Source organism: Protopterus annectens, chromosome 6.part0, assembly GCF_019279795.1.
Source record: "Protopterus annectens isolate FY-2018-M chromosome 6.part0, PAN1.0, whole genome shotgun sequence".
In the NCBI taxonomy this organism is placed as follows: Eukaryota; Metazoa; Chordata; order Ceratodontiformes; family Protopteridae; genus Protopterus; species Protopterus annectens.
The window spans coordinates 209,125,101-209,142,260 of NC_056737.1; the positions used below are offsets into that span (position 1 = coordinate 209,125,101).

General features: G+C 41.1%; 1 protein-coding gene across 35 annotated transcripts in view; it reads left to right on the top strand.

The window, feature by feature from the left end:
- GPHN (gephyrin) overlaps nucleotides 1-17,160 on the top strand; it is a 2,535,134-nt gene that overhangs the window by 1,387,014 nt on the left and 1,130,960 nt on the right. For all 35 annotated transcript variants that reach the window (XM_044073932.1, XM_044073937.1, XM_044073941.1 and 32 more), the window contains exon 3: nucleotides 14,007-14,064. In XM_044073932.1, coding sequence (XP_043929867.1) covers nucleotides 14,007-14,064 — 58 coding nt within the window. The remainder of the gene's footprint in view (nucleotides 1-14,006; nucleotides 14,065-17,160) is intronic.

Genomic DNA, 17,160 nt, shown 5'->3' on the forward strand with positions numbered 1-17,160 from the left:
CAATCTTCTGAAGTCTCACCTTCTTCCGTGCCAGAGGCTGGAGTTCATAGGAGTTCTTCTGGACATGGTGTCAGAGACTGCAGCCCTTTCCCCACGCAGAGTAGTCATGATCCAGGAGCAGGTTCTCCTCCTCCTGGATCTGGACAGTGCCACTGCCAATCTCATTCAAGTCCTTGGGTTGATGGTAGTGGCTATTCAGTTGGTGCCCCTCGCCAGGTATCACATGCGAGTTCTCCAGTGGACCCTGGCAGTACAGTGATTGGCTCATCTTCACCCCATGTCCACACTGATTCGTATTTCCTGGGTGTGCAAGCCGCACTTGAGCTGGTGGATCTGTACTGAGGATCTCCTGCTAGGGAGACACTTCTGCCTTACGCAACCCCAAGCCACAGTGACCACAGATGTCTCCCTGTTGGGGTGGGGATGGGGGGGGCATTTCCAGGGAAGGACGGTACAAGGCACGTGGTCCTTCTTGGAGACCAAATTGCACATCAGTGTCCTCAAGATGAAACTGGTCCTATTCACATTGCAAGCCTTCCAGGACCTTCTCCCACTGGGGACGGTGGTGATTCAGACAGACAACGTGGTGGTAGTCTGGTACGTCAACAAGCAAGGAGGGACACAATCTTTCCCTCTGCTTTCTTTTTGAAACGCATATCCCTGTGATTTCACTGTGCTAGCAGACAAACTCAGCAGGTCTATTCTGAGTCTCCACGAGTAGTCCCTGAAAACAGTTAGTGGCAAGTTGGCTCTTCGATCTATGGGGGTTTCAGTGCTGCAACCTGTTAGCATCTCCAGTTAATCACAAATTTAGCAGATACTTTCTTTTATCCCTCCACTGGGGGAGTCACCCAGGGATGCTCTAATTCAGGATTGTCCGCTGGGTCTCCTTTATACCTATCCCCCAATGCCCCTCATTCCCAAAGTTCAACAGAAAACCCGTCACCTGAAGGCTCACTTCATCCTCATTGACCCCTTTTTGCCTCATCAGATGTGGTTCTCCCTCCTCTGGTCTCATCTGAAATATCCACCTTGGATATTAGATCCAGTGCAGGATATCATTTCCCATCCATAGGGACTTCCTCCTCCAGATCTATCATCCTTCAGGCTGACAGCTTGGTACCTCCAGTTCCAATGATCGTCAGCCAGACCAAGTTACCTTCCCTATTGAAGAATATTATATTGACTTCTCAGAAACCTTCCAATAAGAAGGTTTATTCCAGCAAATGGAAGAGGTTATCTATTTGGGCTCGTCAGAAGTACATAGATCCCTTTTCGGCTCCAATTTCAGATATCTTGTCCTTCCTCCCTTCTCTGTTCCAGCAAGGGGCTAGTTTCTCGATAATTAAGTTGCAGTTGGCATCTATCTACAACTTCCCTTTATATGATAGTCTCTTGTTTTCTTCTAGGCTCTGTAAGGCCTTTCTCGAAGGGGTGTTCTTGCTTAGGGCTCCCTTCAAAGACCCGTCTCCTCCTTGGGATCTTACCTTGGTGCTACAGTCCCTCACTCAACCCCCTTTTGAACCTGCTACAAAATGTGACATTAAGTTTCTATCTTGGAAGACTGCGTTCATGGTGCCAATTACCTCTTCCAAGAGGGTTTCAGAGTTATAGGCTCTTTGTATAAAACCTCTCTTCATGATTTTCCATAAGGATAGGGTTTCCCATAGAACCAATCCTTCCTTCATTCCAAAGGTGGCTTTGGAAACTAATCTAAATCAGTATATCCAGCTCCCGTCTTTTTTCCCAACTTCTCCAACAAAGGGGAGTATCAGCTACATTGCCTGGATGTCCATAAACAGTTCTGTTTCTACTTAGAGGACTGAGGATTTTCGGAAATCGGATCAGCTTTTTGTGGCCTTCTCCCAAGCTAGGAGAGGCAAGGCATTTCTAAAGTGTAAATTTCTAGTTGGAAAGTGTCTTGTATAGTGAATTGTTATGAGAGCAATCACAGGGATCTTCCCAGACCTCTTAAAGCTCATTCTACGACATCAGTGGCTACATCTTCAACTTTCTGGGCCAGGACGTACTTGGATGACATTTGTGCAGCTGCAGTTTGGTCAAACCCCCATATCTTTGTAACACATTACAAGTTGAATTTGGTATCTAGGGGTAGCGCCTTGTTTGGTTCTTCTGTGCTCCGGCATCTCCTTCCTTGAGACCTCCCAGGATTTGGGTAGCTGGGGATTCTGACCCATCCATGGTCAGTAATGACATGGATAGCATCAGATAAAGGGTTATGTACCTATCACTGGATACCACAGAATTTGGAATCTGTGCTATCCACTGTCGTTATTCATCATATTCCCACCCTCTGTCCCCCTCCTTCTGGTGATCAGGGGATTCTGGAAGGGATGGAGTGTCTGGGTATGCTGATGTTCTTCGTGTTTCACTGTTGCAGTCATCACATTTGGGTTATCTGCTTGCAGTAGCCCTCAGTCGGCCTGATTATTAAAGTCTTGGGTCCTGCGTCAGTTGCTGTCTCATTTGTCATGACGTCAAGTAGTCAGGGTATAAAGCATGCAGCCGACGCCATTACATCAGTCTTTCTTGCCGTGCGGTGCCCGAAGCAGAAGCAGTTCACAAGTGCCGGTCTGCCGACTCCTGAAATTTTTGTTTTCGAGTTTCACTACCGAAGTCTGCAACTAAAGCTAAGTACCCCGTTGGGGAAACTTTTTCTTGCTCTAAACCGATGTCAGTAAAAGTCAATAATTGCATATCTTGTGGAAAGCAAATACCTCATAAAGACTTTCATTCGTACTATATTCCTTGCCTAGGCCCTGACCACGACGTACCTCTCTGTCGGTTTTGTGCCTTATTTAAACAATGGACTATTCGTCGTCTATATATTTACGCTTCTAAATATTTTGGTACTTGGTTCAATTTTCCAGATATGGCTTTGGTAAGCCACCCGACTACCGACATTCCAAAAAACGCAAAGATAAAGACAGAGACAGGCTGCCTAGGTCCAAAGCTGCTGACTATGTTTCTCTTAAGCTAGTCGCCAGTTCGCCGGTACTCAGTGAGGTGCTTTCGCAGCCCTCTGATACCCGCTACTTCAGATTCGCAGGTCTCTACTGAGACCCATTCGGAGTCCGGTATGCCACGAGATGCTTCAACTGTGGAACCTGCAGATGTCTCTACCTTAGATGGGTCCAGAGCCGCTGTGCAGGCACCGGCTTCTGAGTGTGTATTCAGGCCTACTGACTTGCATAGTAAACCAATGCCATCTTCTTTTCAAGGCCTAAAGCTCGATCCATGCCTGGAAAACCAAAATCCAGACCGCATGGTCAGGCCTCTGTTCCTAAAAAACAAATGATAAGAATGGCTGAAGACCTTATTACTTTAATCAGGGGAAGCTAGCCTTCCCCCTCTAAGAGACCTAGGACTGAATTTGCTTATGATTCTTCTGATCAGGATTCCGAAATTTCTGTTTCCTCTAATGACCAGGATTTACCCTTATCTACCGATGAGGATTCTGATGCAGAGGACTCTATTCCCTCTGCTTCCCCTCCAGAGGATTTCTCTCTCCTGGTGAAACCTTGCATACTCTTAGGGAGCATTTCTGCTGGGAAAGCCAGGATTACTCTGATTCTAAAAGAGGCTTAGGGATTTCTTAATCCTGCCCCAAAACAGGCCTTTAACTATTCCCCCTGTACTGGACATTGTTGATGATGCCTTTTCAGAGTCTAGTTTGGCCCCTTACTCCTTTACCTCCTGCTCCCAGAAAACCAGATAGATATTACAGGGTTCCTGACTCTCACAAGTTCCTCTTTAAAAATCCTACTACGGATCCTGAGACCATTTCACAGGGACCCAAGTACATTAAGGCTACTACTGCCAAAAATCCTACCCCCTCTGATAGTGATTCCAGGGCACTGGATAGATGGGGTAAGAAGGTATACACTTCTGCAACCTTGGCCATTAGGGCCTTAAATTGCCAGTTTCGTATGTTAAAGTATCAGCAGCATATTATTGGATTGCTTAAACAGAAAATGATGTTGATTCCTGACTGTGCTGAAAGTAAGGATTTACAGGATTAAAGCATCCTGCTGAACAAGTTGGAAAACATACTTTGCAATGTGGTCTTGACTGACTAGAGGCATCTTGCAGGGTGGCTGTTACTAGGTCTGTACTTAGAAGGCATGCTTGGCTTAAGGAGCAATCTTTGCCAGATCATGTTAAAGCTAAATTGCTGGATACTCTCTTAAACTAGGACCGTCTGTTTGGCAACAAAGCAGAAGAAGTACTTAAAAAGATGGAGGAAAAAGCTAAATCTATGCAAACTGTTAAAGATTTCCTGCAAGTACAGCCTCCAAGATTTAGTAGGCACTTTCCCTCTAAGAATTGGTCCTTTCCTGCCTCTTCCAGGCCTTCTCAGTCCAAACCCAGAACCAGCAGAACATTCAGGCTTCAGTCCCAAGGTATGCACAGGACTAAGCAGTGGGGGGGGCTGCCACTTCCGGAGCAGGGAGTAGTAAGACCCCCCCCTTATGGAAAACTGTCTCAATGACTTAACTTTAAAACTTCCAAGCCCTTCTCAACTGACTGCTCCTTTAGGGGGAAAGATTGCTCTGCAGGCAAAAAACTGGGAACTCGTTACCCAGGACATATGGGTTTTAAATATAGCTTCCCAAGGATACAGATTCCACTTCCACACTTTACCAACCCCAAACGGTTGGCCAGATCTACCCCTACATCAGTGGGCAGAGGCTCAAAAGCAAGTTCTCACTCTCTTAAGTATAAGGGCTATTCAGACTGTCCCAGAAGAGGAAAGGGGACAAGGTTTTTACTCAAGACTTTTTCTGGTGCCCAGAAAAGACAACTCCTGGCATCCTGTCCTGGATCTCTCTGTCCTAAACACTTTTTTGGTGATCCCAAAATTCAAGATGCTAACTCTTCACCAGTTGCTTCCTATGCTAGGCAAGGATGCCTGGTTGGCAACACTGGATTTAAAGGAAACCTACCTGCACATCCCAATCAAGGAATCTTGCAGAAGATACCTACGCTTCAAAGCAGGCTTCATGTATCATCAGCTCTCTGCACTGCCTTTTGGTTTATCTACTGTGCCCAGGGTATTCACAAAGTGCCTAGCTTCAGTCTTTCCATTTTGCAGGCAAAGAAATCTTCAAATATACCCATACCTGGATGATTGTCTAATTCAGGCAGAAAGCTAGGAGATACTATTGAATCATCTGGCATTTGTACAGAAAGTGCTAACTTCTCTGGGGTACACCATAAAAAAAAGAAATCACATCTGGTACCCTGCCAACAAATTATATTCCTGGAAGCAAGCTTGAACACAATTTCCCAGATGGCTTTCCTCATGCCAGAGAAACAAGTTCAATTGACAGCTTACTTCAAACTAATGGCCACAAAGACCCTGCTATCTGCAAGACAAATACTGCAAGCCTTGGGGTTCATGGCCTCCTGCATTCTCCTAATTCCATATGCAGGACTGCATATGAGGAAACTACAATGGTATCTAAAAAGCCTATGGTGTCAACATTTTCAGGATCTAGAAGCAATGATTCCTATCATACCTTGCCTACAATTAGAGTTCCTTTGGTGGGCAGAGGCCGGCCACCAAAACAAGGGACTGCCATTCACTCTACCCCCTGCTGCACAAACCCTAACAACAGATGCATCAGACAGTGGGGGGCTCACTTGGCAGGGAGGTGCATTCACGACAAATGGAACCCAAGTCAAATGCACCTGCATATCAATCAAAAAGAAATGTTAGCTGTACAGAATGCTCTGACAGCCTTCAAGGACCACATTCTTCCAGGACAATTGATGGTAAAGACTGACAAATACCACTGTTATGTGGTACATAAACGAGCAGGGGGGAACCCACTCATACCCTCTCTGCAGACTAGCCATGGCTCTGTGGAACACAGCCTTGAGCTACCAAGTGCACCTACAGGCACATCTCCTGCCAGGAAAACTAAATACACTGGCAGATGATCTAAGCAGAAATGTCATGGACCCACATGAGTGGAAACTGGAACCAAAGACATTCAACATGTTGATAAACAAATGGGGGAGCCCAGAGATAGACCTGTTTGCCTCCCCCCAGAACTACCAGTTGGACAAATTCTGCACAAGGACTCCCCAGAAACAAGCTTGGAAAGTAGATGCCCTGTCCTTCACCTGGAAAAATCTATCAGTTTATGCCTTTCCTCCGCTGCCTCTCCTCTCCAAGGTACTACTAAAGATCAAACAGGACAAACCAAGGACGATACTGATTGCACCAGACTGGTCACGCCAACATTGGTACCCCCTCTTGCGCAGTTGTCACTGCTGGCACCATGGTACCTGCCTCATACCCCTACCCTGCTGTCCCAGCAGAAGGGCCAGATTCTGCACCCTCAGCTTCAAACCCTGAATGTGGCAGCCTGGCTAATTTGATCTCTCCATTACCATCCCTCAGTAAACAAGTGTTTGATGTCATTCTGGAGGCAAGGCTAGTACTAGAAAATCTTATGCTGAAAAAATGGAAAAGATTCTGTTCCTGGAACCAAACTCAGGGGATGAGCACAGCAGCGCCCAATTTACCTCAGATTCATCAATACTTCACTGAGATGCTTCACAAGGGCCTTTCTTTTTCCTCCATCAAAATTCATGCCTCAGCCATTTCAGCTCATTACAACACAGAACCACCCCTCTTCTCTCATCCACTGCTCAAGCAGTTCCTCAGAGGGGCCAACACCCAGGAGAGCCCCTACTGCAGCCTGGGACCTTAACTTTGTATTGGAAAAAACTATCTCATTTTGAGCCAGCTGCAAATGCAGAGTTGAAATTCCTTTCTTGGAAAACAGCCTTCCTTTTAGCAATCACTTCAGCAAGAAGGGTGTCTGAATTACAGGCCCTTTTGGCAGTGGAGCCTTTCATCATCTTTCATGTGGACAGGGTGTCCCTCAGGACCAATCTCTCCTTCATGCCCAAGGTAGTATCCAGTGTGGCTCTTAATCAAGTCCATTCATTTGCCAACCTTCTTTTCTAATCCACAGAACAAAGGGGAACGGATACTGCACTCCCTAGATGTGCACAGACAACTTAGATTTTACTTGGACAGGACTAAACCTGTCAGGAATTCTGAACAGCTGCTGGTGGCATTTGCTGCAGGGGCAGAGGAGAAGGCCATTTCAAAGCAAATAATTTCTAAATGGATAGGCCATTGCATTCATTTCTGCTATAAGCACCATGGAAAATCTATCCCACAGGGGATAAGACCACATTCAACCAGGGCTGCATCTACCTCTACAGCCTTCTCAGTGGTGTCCCTACCAGGTACATCCTAGAAGCTGCTACCTGGAGTTCTGTACATACTTTCACCAAGCATTACCATTTGCCAATTTTCTGTGAATCCAGAGCTGGTTTTGCCACTGCAGTCTTGCAGGGCCTTATAACTGGTCCTAAAGCTATCCAAATGCCTCCTCCCATCCTTAGCTTTAGGAATCTACCCAAATGTGATGACTGCAACAGTGAAACATGAAGAACATAGTACAGTTGTGTGCACTTACCATAAATGTAGATGTTTGAGTGTATTCACTGTTGCAGTCGTGGTTACCCTCCCTCCAGCCCCCCTGACTTCTTTTGGTTATACCTTTATTCCTTTTTACTATGCTTAAAAGCTTTTTGGTATATTTACCTTTTTGTTGGAGGTATCACCTTGTGTGTGTGTGTGTGTGTGTGTGTATATATATATATATATATATATATATATATATATATATATATATTTATTTATTTAATTGCTTCCCATTAGGGGGACACCTGACATCTGGGGCAAGAAAAACTGATGTAATGGTGTCGACTGCATGCTTTATACCCCTGACTACCTAACGTCATGGAAGATGAGACAGCAATTGAGGCAGGACCCAAGACTTTGATAATTAGACTGACTGAGGGCTACTGCAAGCAGATAACCCAAATTTGATGACTGCAACAGTGAATACACTCGAACATCTACATTTATGGTAAGTTTACACAACTGTACTTTCCTGGGTTAGGATAGTCTCCCTGTCAGGATGATTATCGAGCAAACTCGAAATGAGGATTATATGTAATAGGAAGTAAGGGGAGGGGAGGAGCTCGCGCTCAGGAGCTGTCGCTCACTTTGCCTGCTCTGATCCAAGGTTTGATCCCAGACCCAAACGTGACGAATAATGACACTGGATAGCTCAGATTCCAAGTTATGTTGAGTACATAACACTTTTTTGCTATGCCAATAAACCTAACTTTCTCTAGAAACATCCTGTGCTGATCATTAGCCTTATCTGATTATGCATGTAGTAGGCAGTCTTATGACTCCTGAAGGACTGTTTTACAAAGTTGTCTATGAGGAATGAATTCTTATTTTGGATGTGGCCTGAGAAGCATTTTACTGAGTTCATTTTTTGCCCGCAAACCCAAGGAGTTGCAATAGTTAAACTGTAATCCAATTCTGAAGCCCTCTTGCCCCCTAGTCTGCTATTCCTGAGTTGTAAGTGCTTGTTCTGGATTTAGACAAAAAGGTGAGATCAGAGACAACGTGAAGGATATGTCAGACTGGTAAGGAAAATGGAGTGCAACTCTGAATGAGTTAACATTCTGCATAGCTGGAACATTTTGTTAAAGAAGAGACAACATGATTAGACCCATGTCCCTGACCAGAGAACTGTTTAGTGACTATTATGAGGGTTAAACAACAGCACCATGCACCCTGTCTATTCTGTCTATGACAGATGAAAGGGTGAGATAGGCCAGTAATGATATTAGTCATGCAGGCTTCATTCCTTAACATGGTAAGCAAGTTTACATCTGAAATGAGGCTGTTAAAGCATGCGTCAGTGAAATCCAGACCATTAACTGGGAAACCTCCAGTAAGACAAGTTTGTTCTTCTTGAACAGGAGAGCCTAAAGCCTACCATTCTGTGGAAAGTGTTTCCTGATGTGCCTGTCAGTGCAAAGTTTAGTTGTCATCCAATCTGAATCATATTCAGCCAGTAAATAGACACATACTACACTACACTACAGTATAGAAAAATTTTGAATAGTTTCAGAATGCAACTAGAGCGAGAAAGAGAATGTGGAGTCATGTTTTGAGAGACGTGACAATCAGGATCACATGTTCACACAATCAGGATCACGTTCACAATCTAGTATTTAACTCATTATATTTAATAATTATACTGTCTAAAATAATTTGAGCCTGGCAAGGTGCTGAGTCATTGCATTTATTTTTTATTCATTTGTTAGCCATGCAAACTCACTTGACATGAGTCTCTTTTCAGAGGTGACCCAGGAACACTGTCAGGTTAGTTGCATAGTAAGCAAATGCAGGCTGATGAAAATGAACCACAGAGTGCATGGTGAAGTTTGTTAGCAGTTCTTAGCCTTAATCCTTTGCACCTCTAAACTACCACAGTCTATATTCACTGTAGAGGTATAGGGGTGAGGTTGGATTCAGTATCTTTAATCCAGAGGCATAACCTGGAAAAGAAGAAGGGATAGAAAAATGGTTTTGGTTGGTTGTTTAACTAGCCCATATCCAGAGAGACTGTGGTCATGGATATTGGCTAAGATTGGCTCAGAAGAGGAAGAGTTTAGTGAACCAAGATGTGTTCCAACAGGACAGTGCAACACAGGTAAATGCACTAGCAGACCCACTGCTGATAGTGTAGACTACTAAAAAGAGGAATGGTCCTTGTTTTTCCATGAGAGCTGAGAACCAACCCATCCATTCAGTAGTGAATTGTTGCTAAAAGATTGTTCAGGCAGTCTGCAGAATAATGAACTTATACAAGTGTTTACACAGCAGTGTTAGGAGCAGAACTGACTTTACTATGCTTGTTACAAATTAAAGCATTTGTAACTTATCCTTTATTCCCAACAGGAAGCAGAGGGTAATTAGCTCAGTTTATTTCTCCTTGATAAAAATTAGAAGACTGGCTAGCTGTAATGAACTGTAGGAGTTCACATCTTGCTGTTAACTGCTTACACCTGCCCTTTTTACACTCTTAACTCAGTTTCCTGACATTCCCTTTTTTTACAGTCCCCCTCACAATTACAGGCAGTTATTTTCCCCAAGTCAGAAACATCTCTTACTTAGTATCCGCCAGAATAAAGTTAAAGGCTTTTATACGTATTTCCTGCTATATTGCAAAAAAGAACAAATACAGTTCTCTTGTCACTGTTAAAGCATCTCGCAAATGCAGTTTCACAGTGCAAGTTATCTGCAGATTTTACAAAGCTTAACTACATCTCACATATTTGTTATAGTCTAAAGTATAAAAATAATAATAAAATACTTAATACAAACTACGGTTTCAGAACAGTTTCTCACCTTGGCATCACCATGGCATGTAGGCATAGCATTTAAAGCAGCCAGTTGCACCATGCTTATACAAGGGCAGGTGCTGATGGTAAAAAATGGAGCGCAACAGTGAGGCAAAGAGTGTAGACAAACTGCTACATACTCCAAGAAGCCATGATGTGGTACCAGGAGTTCCAGTTGTCCCCAACATTTATAGAAAGTTTACCACTCAGCATCATGTGAGAAAGATTGTGAATTGTTCAGGGGGCGTGGCATTTGTTAAAGACTATAGATTATTGTTAGATGAGCAGCCATTGCTAATGATATATATTGTTTATTTCACTGCTAAGATGAATATTTCTGCAGCTTCAGAAAATGAATCGGCTATGTAACAGCTAATAATGCTGTGTTCATGGTGCAGAAAAATATATGAATTAGTGGCTATGGATTAATATGCAAGAGTTTTCAACAGTTTATTTATTTTCTGTGAGTTAAGATGCAGAGGGGATGTTTATCCAACTGAGTGACTGTTTAGTGAGCTTTGACTGGACAGACTTATGCAGATAGAAACTCAAATGAAAATAATTTTAAAACAGACAGAGCCTTCCTGCCACTCAGACTTAAGAGGCTTCATTCGTTACATAATATAAGAAATTCATAAGTTTTAAATTTGCAAAGTAAATTATGAACCCTATAGAAAGGTGCCAGTGGAATAACTGAGCTTGTCAGATTGATTAAGTCACTTTTCAGCAAAGCCCAGACAACAAGATACATGCAGCAGTATACGAATGCTTTCGGTTAATTATTCAAGTATAAAAAACACCAGCATCTTGCAGGGATTATTCATGTACAAAAGTGTAGTAATTTAAATATAAACATTCAAGATGCAAGCAAAGTTTATTGATGTGCAGCGGTAGCGTAGTTGCCTCACAGCAAGAGGTTCTCCCGTTCAATTCTCGGCTGGAGTGTGGGGAGTGCCTTCTGTGTGGTGTCTGCATGTCCTCCCTGCGGTTGGGTGGGCGTTCGAAAGACATGCGTAAATGGGCATGCCTTTGTTGAAGGTTGAACGTCGAGCTGGCACCTCGGCGTTCGTCAAAATCTACTGTCAATCATTAGCGGACCGGAGTTCCACTGTGGCGACCCCTAACCGGGAAAAGCCGAAAGACAACAGCAACAAGAGAGTCTAGTTTTGAAATTGGCAAAAAGAAGAACTGGGAAAATTAAGTTAATTTTTAAATTTGTTTAAGGCACAGTGATTTAGCCATTTGTGTTAAATTTCTGTAGGAGCAAAATTGTAGCACTGTAATGCCTGCAAGTGGAGTTACTCACATCAGCCAGTAAAGCAGCCATGGTTATTAGAAGAAGCAAATAAAGCTGTAAATTTCAGAAGCTAGGTGTCTGTCTCCTGGACGGCTGCCAGCTTAGTATTTCCTGAGTCATTCCTTCTTCTCTTCAGTTAGTTAGCAGACATGTATCAAAATCAATGGAAGAAGACTTTGTTTGGCTATCAGGTCCATATCTATCATATAAGGAGGTTTAATAAGTAACACACAGAGATAGATATGGTTTAAAGTCCTTGACATTTATATTGAAAACTAAATAATGTGGAACTTCTGTGTTGCACATAATAGGCTGATCAAAGTACCTGGCTCATTAGCATTTGAAGGTATATATATGCCAGATAATTAATTTCCCTCTTTTAATGCAAAAAAAAAAAGTATCCATGAGGAAGAATACACTATGGTTACACTGATCACTTTGTTAACTCAGCACTATACTCTGCATATAATGGGTTATTTATGTCAAAATTCAACTTAATACATATTCAGAGACCTTTTTGATAATGAACTTTTTACTTGATCGAGTCACATTTAATTCTGCAACAGTCCATGCACCTGCTTGGTTTACTTAGTGCTCTGCTATGTCTGGAAAACTTAGCAGGGCTACTCACATGGGACTTCCAGTCTTGCTTTTGAGACTATTTTTGTTGCACAATAACTTTGTTAGTAGACAATTTCTGGGAATTTCTGGGGTCTCTATGTAACTCTCAATCATCACTGCTTTAACAGTTTCTGTTTTCTCATAGCAGGACTGATTCTATTTGCTTATCTTCCTGAATCTTTAACTCTGATGTATTGTAGAAATGCTGTGATCCCATACAGTCTTGCTTCAGCTGGTTTATTAGCAGCTATGGCTTCAGACGGTTGACATCGCCATGGCGTTTGGATTTGTACTTTGTCCCCAATCCCAAAAAATGATGGGTGACTATAGCCAGAGCCAAAGCTTGGAAGTTTGGATAAATAACCACGATAGCTCCAAAGGCAGAGAAAAGAATAGCTACAGCAAGAAACAAAGATTGAATGCATGACTATAGCCATGGCGATCTAGCAGTAAATTGTTATTATAGAGTATCCCTGGAATGATGAGTGGTCATGCCTGCTTCTTGTGGTCCAGGGTTTGATTCTGTCGATCTCCATTTGCCCAACTGTGTGATATCTGAGCAAGTCATTTAACCAGACAGCAGTTATCCACGGAGAACAGAACTCTACCCTGATTAATAATACAAATAAAATATAGTAAAATAAATTGTATGAATATTACAATGTAGCATTATAGTTAAAATGAGGAATAATCAGATCCATGCCTCCAGAAGATGGATGAACTAGTTTACACTTCATGACGGATAACTGACCAGAGCAAGATGACATAGCAAATAGATAACCACTGGGGGTCTCCAGCAGCTAATGACAGACGTGCAAGTAACAGATTCCCATATTAAGAAACCAATAGCAGGTGTGTTTTTACTTCCTTGATCAAACCAGGCTGTTACCCTAAACCCAGGGATGAACCAGAAATGTACCTCAGGAGACCACCCTCAGAGTCTGGGTCTGTAAAGAAGAGGAATGTGAAGAAAAAAATGTCAAAGTATTTTCTTCAAAGTATATACTTAGTTCAGATGCTATTTTCTGATTATGACAAAGAAATTTTATAGTCAGATTAAGTACTACTACAGTATTTTTCTGAATATTAGTAAACACAGAGGATTATAAAGGGATACAATTGAGAATCCTATGTAAGTGTCCTCTCTTATATAACTAGATCAGAAAGAAGTGTAACACATCTAGCACTGCTGTTTGTGTGAGTATGTGATGTCTGTCCATATCGAAATTTCTAAGCTTGCAGTAAACAGATACTTCAAGACCATGCCTTTGTTCATGGTGCTATTTGCTAAATGGGTAGGATGTGTAAGTATGTGCTACATTTCAGCATTGGAAGCATCCATTGCAGTTCATTTCTTGGTGCAGATTTACCATAGCAGTTGGGCACGTTTACACCATTTTGGGTTAAAACAGTGACACATTTCAGCTGTAGACACCATTACTTGATAAATGCTCACACTAGTGTTTTCAAACTCCAAATTAAATCTGATGAATTAGGTTTAAAAGCTCTTTGTTCCTTGGAAAAAAATGGCATGTATCCATTCAACACTGTTTGCTGATATATTACATCTAAAAAGAATAGTGCAGGCTTTTAGGATCTAGAACAGGAGGATGCTTGCCATTGTTTATGGTAAGTTTGGGAAGGCTGTGGGAGAGACATTCTGAAATCAGTTTTGGTGAAAGACAGTGTTCTGAAATAACTGTTAGCAATACTGCCTTGTGTTTAAATCCTGACATGGCTATAACTGTTTTATTTTCTGTTTTAGGTTAGGTGGGATAATCTCCGCCTACAAAATAGTGCCTGATGAAGTAGATGTAATCAAGGTAAGGCATCATTCTCATTGTGTAAAGTATTCACATAAACCATAAATTAAATTTGTTGAACTGACTTATAATTGCTTAATTTACTTGGACCAGTATATGGTCATAATGTAAAATGTGTTGTAAAACTATCTTTTAGAACTTGTAACTCTTGTAAAGCATTCTGAGACAAAGATACAGTAGAAAAAAAGGCCTTGTTTGTTTTTCATTTGTTAACTGGTTAAGTTGGCAGTCATTATACTGTTTACAGCAGTGATCCAATGCATAAGAGCAAAAGTAATGCAAGATTGTTATTTGTTACATTTATTAGCTGAATTGCTGGAATGGTCTGTGGACCCTTTGTAGCCACAACTGGGGCCACTCGGGCAACAACAAACATTCAGTTGTTATAAAACATAATAGCATCGTAACACTAGTATAATCCTGGTAACAAAATACATACAAGCAATGCAATATTGTGCAGAGTTGGAAAGTAGAATCTATTTACATCTGTAGCAAGATGCAAATTAGTTGTAATTATGGTATGTAGCAACAGGAAGTTAAATTATACCAGATGCAAGAAAAGACTTACAGCCTTAGTTCTCAAATTACAAGAGAGAGAACCAGAATGTGTTTACGTGTGTGTGTGTCTCTTTCTCTCTCTCTCTTTATATATATATATATATATATATATATATATATATATGTGTGTGTGTGTGTGTGTGTCTCTATATTTGCATGTGTATATCTATCTATATATGTATGTGTGTGTGTGTGTGTATATGTGTGTATATATATATATGTGTATATATATATATATATATATATATATATATATATATATATATGTGGGTCTGCTTTAGAAGATCAAATTAAGATACTATCAAAATTCACGAGACTGAGATAAGTATGATGAAAAAGCACAAAAACGAAAACTCAAAACAACGAAATCCAGAATATTGCATGTAGTACAATAGCTTAACTAATGTATTGACTGTTTAAATTAAGTCTAATATTCTAGAGGCTCGTACTACATACGAACAGGAAATAATGGCGGAAGTTATCTGTCAAGCACCCAGCACTCTTAGTTTTGTGTAGCATTTGCAAAAGTTTGAGAATACAGGGTGAGGGGAGTGGTTCCATCCTTTTCCCCCATGACTTTGTTCAATATTCTGGATTTTGTTGTTTTGAGTTTTCATTGTTGTGCCTTTCCTACATACTCATGTCAATCTTGTAAATTTCAGTACTGTCAGTCGTCTAAAGTAGACCCATATATGTGTATGTATTTGTGTGTGTGTGTATATACACACACATATATATATATATATATATATATATATATATATATATATATACACACACACACACACACATATATATATATATATATATATATATATATATGTGTGTGTGTGTGTGTGTGTGTGTGTGTGTGTGTGTGTGTGTGTGTGTGCGTGCTGCAGGAAAGTAGGACAATTTAGTATAGCCAACTAGCAGACTTCTGGGAAGTGGGATGAAACCAGAATTCTAGTAGAAAACCTACACAAGACTTAGGCATAAAATGCAGACTCCTTGCAGTGATCTAATGTCAGGGTTAAACCTCAGAACCCAGAGATCTGAAACAGAGACGTCACATTTGCCCATTTTGCCTGTATATCACAGAAACTACTGTTACATTACTGTTCTAACAAACTTAATGGTTACACAGTGTTCTCCATCTCAGTCTGACATCATCTGTGTCCTGTTTGTAAATTAGTGAAATGTCATGCCCATAATGTTTCTCGTCTTGGACCAATAATTTTTATTTAGAAAGTTTCCATTGGTCTGCCGTCCTCTTAGTGAAAATGAATTTCCAGCATTCTTCTTGAAATTCATCTCCCCAACATACTAGATTAAGATTATACTTTTACTGTGCATGCTTGTTTTAATTTTTTGAGTAACCATTTGATGGGCCAGACTAATTTATTTTATTTTATTACTAAATCAATGCACAGAAGTAAACTTTAATGGCCTAATTGATCCTGCAATAAGGTTCACATCCTGCATCATCCCCATATTGTCTGTCTGCTCTGTCCTTTGATTGGAAGTATGCTTTCTCTCACTTTGTCTACAGCTGACAGATCTCTTATTCATGTGCCTGCATGTAGATAATTATGATTGGGTTCCCAGTCAAAACTTATTTAATATGTCTTCAAGAAATGGATTTTAAGAAATTCACCTTGAGATGGAATCTTGATAGTCATTTTGAGTAAACATGATGTATCAGAAATTATCAAAGGAATCTTATCATAATTCTTTGTACAATGTGGATTTTCGGACAACCTGATGTAATAGTGAAATGACAAAAAAATGCAAGTGAGAAGTGTTTTTAGCATTGAAGGGTGTGGCACACTTTAGTTCTGGCTGCTGCTCATGTAGCAAAGCTAAGTGTACGGCTCACCAACCAACAGCATTGAAAGCTGTTAGACACTTCAGTCTGTAACTCTTTATGTAACAACCCAAAATGTGTTACAACTTTCAAAACAGTCAGGTGTCTGTGATGTATTGCTGTGGTAGATGCGGTTTGTGTGGAAGGACAGGACTTGGATGATAACACCCTTCAAAGATGCATAACAGAGTTTATGAAAATGGTCTCAGAATATAAGTAATTTGTTCTATGTTTGAGACCTAGATTTCAAGAAATTCTTCTTGAGAGTGAAGTGATGCTGGTGTGGTGAATTTCGTTATCCATGTCAAACACATAACAAGTGAGTTGTGATTGAGAGATCCAGTTATAATTATTTGTAATGTAAGGGGCACTAGATGCCACAATGTACTAATAAGTTACAGGAAAAAAACTGTAGAGGCATGAAGTACTTTATATGTGTGAAAGGCATGAAACACTTGGATTCTGACCTCTGGCTTTCTGGTAGTGCTAAGTATACCTCTGATGAATGAACAGCTTTAAAAGTTAGATAGGGCATTCTGGCACCCTTTTGTTTTTGTGTGACAGTGAAGTGTATTACAGCTTTTAAAGCTGTTCTAGCAAGTGTTCTGTGGTGACTGGCACTGGCTACAGTTAATGCTGTTGCACAAGACTAGAGCTTAACAGTGCTGGATAGTAATTAACAAAACATTAAG